This window comes from Aplidium turbinatum, chromosome 5 (genome assembly GCF_918807975.1).
Source record: "Aplidium turbinatum chromosome 5, kaAplTurb1.1, whole genome shotgun sequence".
Lineage (NCBI taxonomy): Eukaryota > Metazoa > Chordata > Ascidiacea > Aplousobranchia > Polyclinidae > Aplidium > Aplidium turbinatum.
The window spans coordinates 22,721,684-22,731,530 of NC_137476.1; the positions used below are offsets into that span (position 1 = coordinate 22,721,684).

Below are 9,847 nucleotides of genomic sequence, written 5' to 3' on the forward strand. Positions count from 1 at the left end.
CAACCAATTAATTAATCGTAAACTTCTTTATGCAAAAAGTTAAGGTCCTAGACATGAATTTTTGCTGTTGCACTGTCTTTATTAGAAGAACAATTGAATGATAATTTGTTGAAAAACTATTTTTATTTTAACCTTCTAGCTTCTCCACCTAACTATCATACTGTACTGGCTGTGTTGTACATGTGTACATGTAACGGTTGATCTTTGTTCTTTGCTATATAAATTTTTGTTATTTCCAATACTTTTCTAACACTTCTGCGTCAAAGAGAAAATTTAGGGCGTTGGTGTAATTCTTGGTGAAATGGTGTAATTTGGAGGTTGAAATGGTGTCGTGAGCAAACTGGAGTCTGGCAACACTGCTTGCAGAGTTGTAGGTCAGCATAATCCAACTGCAGGCCCGCGGGCCAAACTTGACCCGCGAGCTCCGTTTTTTTGGCCCGTGAACTGATAGTCAGAAGTCAATAAAAGGATAATAGAAGGAAATTTAGTAGATTCTGAATAGAGTTAAAAAACATTTTCAGAGCTCTGATTTATCAGCATTGGTAGATTTAAGATAGATGGCAGGCACTGCTCAGCATAGCATTTGATATTGACCATGGCAATCTAATGGATGAGGTTTGTATTTAGGATTGTGTGCCAGGTTGCAAGTCAGCAGTCCACGCCTTTGGTTAAACTAAGCCCAACAAATGTTGTGTTACGACTGTAGTCTTTATTATAGGTGTAAATCTGCAAAATTACTTTTTAGTGTTAGTTTTTGAAGTATCGCTTTTCAAATATTAATTTTGGAAGTTCTGTATTACGTGCAAAGAAGTGAAAGTTGATGATGACCGATGTTAATAGTGGACGTTCTAATGCTGATGTTAGGCCTAAAAAGAGAAGATCTATTCCAACTGATTGGAAAAAATGTAAGATCAAAACTGACAAGGCTGAAGGTATGTGTTTTGAGTACGTTGAAAACCTATGCATTATTTGTAATTTTTCAATAAAATCGATGGCAATGGAATGAAAAAGTTTGTGACATAATTTGTGAAATGTTAACATTATTAACTAGCAAATTTCACTTTATTTTTTAGGTAAGGCCCACATTACGTACTCCGGTAGACGAATAGCTGAAAGAATGCAAGTTCCAGTGATATCATGTCGCTGTCGGTGTTATTGTGCACTAAGCAACGAAGAAAGGATTGATGTATATCGGTCTTTCTGTCGACTTAAAGACCACGAAACTCAGAATACATACTTGCGTGGATGTATTACTGTTAAATCAACTGATTTTATTCGCCGCCGTCCTCGAAATGCTGATGCCAGTCAACGGAGCAGTTTTATATATTCGATTACTGTGGGACGAAAATCTCTGCTTGTTTGTAAAGCAGCATTTCTTGGGATTCACGGAATAAAGGCATCAAGGTTGAAGAAAAAAGTGTTAAACTTTGCTGAAGACATCGCTGATCGACGAGGAAAGCACGGAAATCAACCAAAAGTAGATGAGGACATTAAAATTCGCATCCGTCAACACATTGAACGCTTTCCGGCTAGAGAAAGTCATTACAGTCGTAATAAGAATGAACACAGAAAGTATTTGGATGCTGCCATGACTGTTGCAAAAATGCATCAGGTATTTTTAGATGAAAATTCTGATTTAACTGACACAACATGCAAGTATTCGCTCTATCTGGATATATTTAATCATGAATTCAATATATCTTTTGGATACCCAAGAAGCGATGTGTGCTGCACATGTGAAAAACTGCAAGTTGATATCAAAGCAGCTGAGCTGGCTGGAAACAATGCTGATGCAAAAAAGCTCAAAACAGAGCATGAGCTTCACATCCGAAAAGCGGATGTTTTCAATGTGCAAATTAATGAAGTGACCGAGACTGCCAAGGTGATGGGAGACAGCTGCGATACTGCAGTACTTGCAATGGACTATCAAAAGAACTTACCGCTGCCTCTTACCAATGTATCACAGGAATATTACAAGAGACAGTTATGGATACACAACTTCTGTATTCACGAGAATGTCAAAAATGATGCTACAATGTTTTTATACGCAGAGAACTTTGCAGCAAAGGGTCCTAATGAGGTTATATCTTGTTTAAATTTTTATATTTCGACGTTGTCGCCTCAAATCAAAAAGCTCCATCTGTTTTGTGACAATTGTTTTTCACAAAACAAGAATCGTTACATTGTAGCGTACTTGCACGCTATGGCAAATTCAAAGCTGGATGAAATTCATGTTTATTATCCTTTGCCTGGCCATAGCAGAATGCCTTGTGACCGGGACTTTGGACGAATTGAAAAAAAGAGGCGAAAAAAGGACAAAGTTGTAAAACCATCGGAGTGGGTAAACTTATTAAAGCAAACAGACGAAAAAAATCCATTCAAAATCGTTTATGTGGAGCACCCTCTTACAGATGATTTAGAGCATGATGACACACCTGTCGTAAAAGTAGAGGATTATAAGAAGGTATTCGATCCATATTTACGTGCACCAACTGGTATTTCTGCAATGAGAGGGCTGTGGTTTCACAGAGGTGGACTACCAAAGTGTCGTTTCTCTATGACTGGAGATTGTGCCACTGACATCACTTTACTAAAACGTGGCAAAAAGTTGATTACGCTGGTAGGACTTATTGGGTCACCAACACTTCATTCTGCGTATGCATCGTTTCTTCCAATCAAAAAAGCAAAGTTAGATGATGTTAAGGAACTTTTAAAACATGCCATTATTACTCCCAATGTTACCTTTTATAACATGCTCACAGCAGATACCGTTGATGCAAACGAGGTCGATGAGGAAGAACTGGAATAAACTGAGTAATGTATTGAGCGGTGAAAACAAAAAATTTGTAGCCTACTGTTGTGCACGCCATCTTTTCTCTGTCTTTGTAAATGTGTGTATATTGTATGATGTGTTTGCCTCTTGCATATTTTGGGGTGTAGCACGAGATTGTCAAAAAAATACTGTTTAGATTTTTTTCCAGTGAAAATATCTCAAAGAAATGCCTTAAAACCTCTTCAAATTTGATCAAAATACGTATCTAAAAACCGTAATATTCATACTAATATATGTGGTAAAAATAACACCAAACACGACTTTTCTGTCACATTTGAGTTTAACTGTAAATTTCCAAAATACAATCTTTTCAACAGCAGTTTTGTGTGCTCCTGTTATTTGAAGTTAGTAGAAACAGTACCTAAGTCACATTTATTGTCATACGGGTTGAAGGAAAAAGTACCTAAGTCACAATTTTGACATAAAAGTACTTAAGTCCAAAATATTTCTTGGCTGTTATTTCTTTAGGAAAGTGAGTTCAAAGATAATTTTTTGGTCTGAAACGTATTGCGGCATGATCTATCACAATTGACAATTCAAAGTTGAAAAATATTTTTTTCCTGATTTCAAAGGTCTTATAAAATGTTTGAACGTTGATAACTCAAAACTGGCATTATGTGACTTAAGTACTTTTAGCACTAAGCTCTTCAAGTCCAAACGCACTTTCAGATTTCTACTTAAAACCCAAGTCCAAGCTCTGATGATAAAAATTGTAAACTTAAAATCCGGTTAATTTCGACAAAAACTAACATTGTAGGCCTAAAAGTAGGAAACTGACAGTACCATACTTTATAGATAGCTCGTTTGAAAACAATTGAATGCAATTAATTTTAAGCAAACTTTGCATCGTAAGCTGCAAAGAAACGAACAGTTATAAATTGATTGAATTTCAATGACACAATTTCACCAATGACGATTGTATGTATATGATCACAAAGTATGTATGCAGGTATGTAGCACACATTTGATCAACCTGCACAATCTGTTGATCAGTGATGTCATTAATTTCTAGTAGTTAGAGTTAGGCTTAGGCTATGGGTCGGTATTGGTGTTTGAAGCTGAGTCAAGGGTAAGGATCAGTCTTAAAAGGTTGATCAATCATGCAGTTTAATAACTATTGAATACGCATAACATAAATACACATAACAAGAATAGTGGTATCAAATTAAACAAACTTTAACTTTTGTACTTGAATTTCCCTTGACATGGGCTTGTAAGTTTAAATATAACATAGCAGTTGCATCTGCACTTTGGAGTTACCGACGCTCACTCATGCGTAACGAGTATTGTCAAAGTAAAAATATTAGCCCACTTCGGTTAGAGGTTTTTAATACAATAGTTCATCAATACCAAATGAAAAACAATCATTAAGTAATAGTTCTTTGGAAGACATTAACGTAACTTCCAAATTTGCGTCCAAATTCAAATCTGGTTGATAAAATACCTTAAATCCAAAACCGGTTGCTGACGTCATATCCGGCAGTACGAGCCCCTCCATCGACTGAAATCAAGACATCAATTCGTGCCAGCCGCTCAACGAAGCTGAAGGATAAAACATCTCTGCCGCTAATTGAGCGCACCATAAATGGAAATTGAATGGAAGTCAAGTACCACTAGACTCCATTCGTTCATCCTCGACGCCGACAGCCGTCCGATAGGCTTGGTACTACAGAAACAGGCATGGGTGCGCCTCACCCGTCTTCCTACTAGCATCGCTCTCTTCCGCTCAACCATGCACCAATAAGGAATGGCTTCTTCTTGTGAATGTAGTGGTGAGGAACAGACTTCAAATCACATCATCAACGATTGTACTATCTTCAAGCCATCTAAAGGGGTGGAAGGTATGCATGTTTTGGATGACCAAACAAAAGACTGGCTGCTCTCTAGCAGCCGTCCAGTGTAGTCCGAGAACATCATGAATCTGTGGTGGTAAAAAGATAGACCCTTGGCCCCAGATGCTCAAAGACGAAAAAAAATTTCACTAATGAGTTAAGAAGGCGGATTGATTTTATGTGATATTCCAGGTATTAGAATAATTTCAACATCCAAGACTTGGTGTATTTAAAAGTAATATTTGACGTGTAGTCAATCAATCAATCATCAATCATTTTAATTTTCGTCATTAACCCGTCCGGGACGCAACTTTTGAAAAGGTACCATAAAAAAATCCCCTCTGAGGAACGGGAAAAGGTGGCAAAACCTTGAAAGGTTTAAAACGTGCCTGAAAGAAAAATTATGTAGTAGGCTATATATCAGTAGTTAGCACGGCCACAAAACCCAATATTAGTCTAGCAATATTAAAAGGGCATTTTCTATCCTCCAATCGTGTGTAGCTTAAATATGGAAATGAGATGATTAAGTCCATGTTTTGAAAGATTTAAATCTAATCTTAAAAAAAAAAAGAAGCAAAATCAGAAAAAACGATCTTATCTATAAGTCCAAAACTTCGAGTCACCATTTGAAAAACAAAGTAGTATTTTTATGACACATCATCTTAGAACTTAAACCTAAAATGAGGGGCATTGTGTAGTTTGGTTGTAAAAATGACATTTTTTACTCAACTTTAGACCAAAAAGTTTTTGTCGCTTGAGAGAAGCCAAGGGACTCATTTCCAGTGTGGTAACATTTTTTATCTCCCGCTGGACGTTACCTCACCTAATATCCAGAAAATCGTCGCGTGGTTAGGCCCGCTATGTGTCATCATGAGCCATTTTATCCCCTTTTTGATGGCGTTGCCTTGAATAGCTCGGCAAAGGTGTTATTTTACTTCTGACTTATAAAGAATCATTCATTATCGGCACAGAACAGAACTAAGAAAGCTTTGTAAAGATCGAACGTATTATCTTGTTCTTCTACTCCACGGGTCGGCAACCTTTAGCATCGAAAGGGCCATTTGGTCTAGTCTCCATCAAACTAAGACCTGCTCTGAGCCGCACCATCTAATTGACTGCTTATAGCAAAAACCTAACGCTTACAGGAAAGCCTTTTATTCGAGTTATTCGGCCGCACCCTGTAAAACTGATTTGTAGTTACCATTCCAACAGCTGTCAACTATATTCTTTTAATGATTTATTTCACGCAGTTAATGTGATTTCTGCTCCTGAACTTCATTGCATAGCGCATTCGCGTCAGGTATTTAAGACGACGTTTTTAATTTCATGCAGGACTGCAATTGTGACAACGAACTTTAATTGTGACACAAATTGGAACAAAAAAGTATCACGTGAGCCAGAGCGCTGAGATACAAGAGCCACATACGGCTCCGGAGCCGCAAGTTGCCGACCGCTGTTCTACTCCATAAGAACACTAAGCTACTTCCATTAATGGTTTGGCTAAAAGTGGACGAATACGATATGTATTTAAATTTTCATTTTCGTTTAAATAGTTCAACAAAAGGTTGGATGTGTATTTATTGCCAGAGATTGACCAAAATTTAGTGACCAAAAGATTGATACAGTCAATAACTTAGCCTACTACAGACATATTAACAACAGCATACACAGTGTGACCGTTGCAAACACAGTATGCGCAGGTTCAATAACACATTTTAGAACACTGATTCATTGGTATTTAAAATCTAGGTAAAACATTTTATATTAAAAGGTGAAACGCAAAACAATGCTAAATGTTCAGCACGGAAAAATAGCACTTTGAGTAAAAATGCTGCGACGGCAGTGCTTTAATTTTTATATGCATAACTTAAATAAAGCTAGTCAAACGTCGATTCAACGTATTTAAACAAGTTTTACAAGCAATAGTATAGCTTTGAGAAAGAAGTAATTTTACAAAACTATATGACAATAACTTAACAGATGACTGGCAATAACTTAACAGGATTGAATAGCATTATTCAATAAACTAACAGACTTCTTCTTAGTGTACCAGCATGCCTGTTCCTGGCCTATAGGTGCTCATGCACATCTCCTTCTAGTTATCGTGGCATTATAACCGTATTAAAAATTGTTGCGGTGGGAACGTGAAGATGATCCTTGAGATTATTGAGAAAAGTGAGGCGCTGTTTTCCACGAGCTCGTTTTCCTTTGATCTTTCCACAAAAAGCAGTGTATTTTAAACAGACTAACAACATAATGAATTCAAATAATAAATTTTTGGCAAAAACTCTTTGCCTTCATCAGGGAATACTTGCTCATCTGAAACAGCCCGATGCCGGAATAGTGATTGCAGCGGGAAATCTTTAACCGTCCCTCTCCGTTGTCCCACTCGCCCTGAGATGACAGGATTGCATCGGCCCATCCCAAGAAGACTCTGTAGTCAGCGAAAGCTACCCTTTCTCTGGCCGCTCCTCTCTGGCATCTCTGTCAAATGAGATGTCAAACTGCAGTGGCCCTTTTCCACAAGACGGCGCCCTTCTTCAAGCGGGCATCAAGAAGAAACACACACACAAAAAAACTCAATTTAAATTAAAATCAATTATCTACCAAAAACGTGCTAGTGCTCGAACTTCCCACCACCTCCTAGTCTGCTCCAACATCAGCAAGAAGCAAGTCAAGACAGGTAGATAAGCTATAATAGAGGCAGCCAATAACATTTATTTTATACACCCACAGATTACCATCTATTGCGGTGGGTCCCTTAGGTCAGAGTAAGTCCCTCGCCTCCCTAGTAGGTATCTTCCATGTAAGTATGGCTTGGCTGCTGAGTGTTTGGGTATGTGCACGACTCCCAGAGGGGACGCATTAATGATGAGTCAGGTAACAAATCCATTTTACATGGAAAATTGTAAACCTGCAAGATGTCGTGGTATCCATTCTGAACTCTGAGCGTTGCCCGAATAAAAAAAAAGAACAACAAAAAGAAGAAAAAAAACTGATACATCCAAACTAAAAACAACTAACTAATGGCAGGCCTAATGATAAGTGACTGAACAAACAACTGCAATACGCACTGAGCTAAGTACAACACATAACTGAAGAACAGATACCAAAGGTGTTGTTGGTTGGTCTTGCTAAAGGTCTTGCTGAAAAATTTGAATTTACTATGTTGTTAGTCTGTCAGTGTATTGTATTTGTTTTGAGTAATGCTATTCAATCCTTTTGAGTTATCGTCAGTCATCTGTTTATGGTTTTATAAGCAATATCAACACTTTTGTATATTTTCGAATTTCGGTTAAAAATAAGTAGCCTCGCCAACATGGCCGTTTCCTCCGGATGCAACGATACTTCAGAGCGCATAACTTCAAACTTTGACTGAAACTACGCCCAACGTAATGGAAAAATACAAATATGTCTGGTTAAAATCCTTTCGAAATATTTTGAATTCACTTTGAAGCTCTTGACTTTCAGTTGAATGATTTTCCATATAAAAGCTACAGTAATGGCAAGGATATAATTGTTCAACTGAACATATGGAGAAGAGAGACAATTACTTTAATTTATATAAAAAAAGAGTAAAACTACAAATGAATTCTGTATTACTGTATAACTAACGGCACCATCCCGTGGACAATACTTGAGGTTTGGGACAACTTTATAATTGTTGAACCATGGCCACCTGGAGATGCGGCCTGATTTGTCACATTTTGCAGATTTTAATTACAGCTACTGCTAGTGTTTGACTGACATTTTTTGAGATGCTTTTACTTTTTGCGGTTTCCTAATGACATAAAACTTTTTTGTTGCCTTGAAGAAGCAGTAGCAAATGAGAAAAAGTAAGTTGAAAAACGCAAAATCAGACTGTTATTGAAAAATTAACAGTCTGACGAAAATCTTCGAAATCAAATTTTGTTTGTTTTTCAACATGTGAGGATGTTAAAACCTATTGTGTCATCTGGGGAAAAGATAAAAGAAAGCGTAAAAATCTAATTTTTAGAAAAATTTATTTAAACGTTTGCCCAAAGTTAGAAAAACCTGGAAATTTCTGCAAAATGTGACAAATCATGCCGTATCTTTAGGTGGCCATGGTTGAACGTATAAACGACAATCGTTTAGCCCTTGAGGTTTCAACTTTGTTCTGAACGGTTATTACGACAAACAAGTGATTTTCATTTCAACAAGCTATCAATGTAAAGTGGTAACGGAACTGAGAAAAACTATAAAAAGCATGAAGAAATGGAATGTGTCCCTCGTCTTCAACAGTGTATGAATACGCTTGACCAGCTAAACGTGTGTTCAAAGCTACCAAAATTGATTGTACGTAACCTGAGAATGCTGTGATCAATCATTCGCGGCTTGTGGTTCAGCTTCAAGGTGATTATTTGCAAGTGTTGAACAGCAAGTTGTAGAGACAATCGATGTAAGTGAAGCAGTGGAGTTATCTTTCGAACAAACTTCAAGAAATAAATCTTTTAAAGCACCACTAGATGTCAATACAGTACGATTCTTATCCATATGAAAGGACCACATTGGTGACACGGTTTTTGATGGAGTCTCCAACAGAACAGTTGCCGTGATGAACATCGAATTACTATCTTCTTCTCCTTTTACTTTATTTAAATGTGAGGCAAGTCTCTGTTCAGATTTGCATGTTTGGTTTGGGCGAATGAGTGATGCCGAGCTTTTATCTGCTCTGGTTTTTGAAGCAGATTTACCGCGAGCATTTTTACTAAAGTGTTTCCGATCGACGCCCCGTTTCGATTTTTTTAGGCTGCTTTCATGGTTTAGTGGCTTAGATTCCTCACAAGCAAAAAATCCTCGTTTTACTCTTGACCTAAAAATAAAAAATAAAAACGTCGTAACGGATATTCTTGTGATTTATGGACACACTAAATTTCAAGTTTGAAGAAAACATGGAGGATTAGACATACTTTAAAATAGAGATACTTTGATATTAAAATTCATGCTCAAAGAGATTAATTGTTTGTAGCCTATAAGTAGAACATGTGACTTTTTTCCAAAAAAGATAGGCATAGAATTATATGTCAAAGATGTTATTTCAGTTTGTTGTAGAAGCTTTTTCTTTGCTAAATGGCTTTCTATAGGCTAAGAAATCCATTTCTTGATTCCGCGAGCGATATGCCGGGCTGTAGAATCTGGTGAAAAATATGTGACTCCTAAA

At 37.1% G+C, this 9,847-nt stretch overlaps 1 protein-coding gene across 1 annotated transcript; it reads left to right on the plus strand.

Moving 5' to 3' along the window:
* Positions 1–612: 612 nt before the first annotated feature.
* On the plus strand, positions 613–2,839 carry LOC145770787 (uncharacterized). The gene is made up of 2 exons (XM_082582509.1): positions 613–932; positions 1,074–2,839. The coding sequence occupies exons 1-2, from the start codon at positions 821–823 to the stop codon at positions 2,807–2,809; spliced, it is 1,848 nt and encodes a 615-aa protein (XP_082438635.1). The 5' UTR covers positions 613–820; the 3' UTR covers positions 2,810–2,839.
* Positions 2,840–9,847: the final 7,008 nt, after the last annotated feature.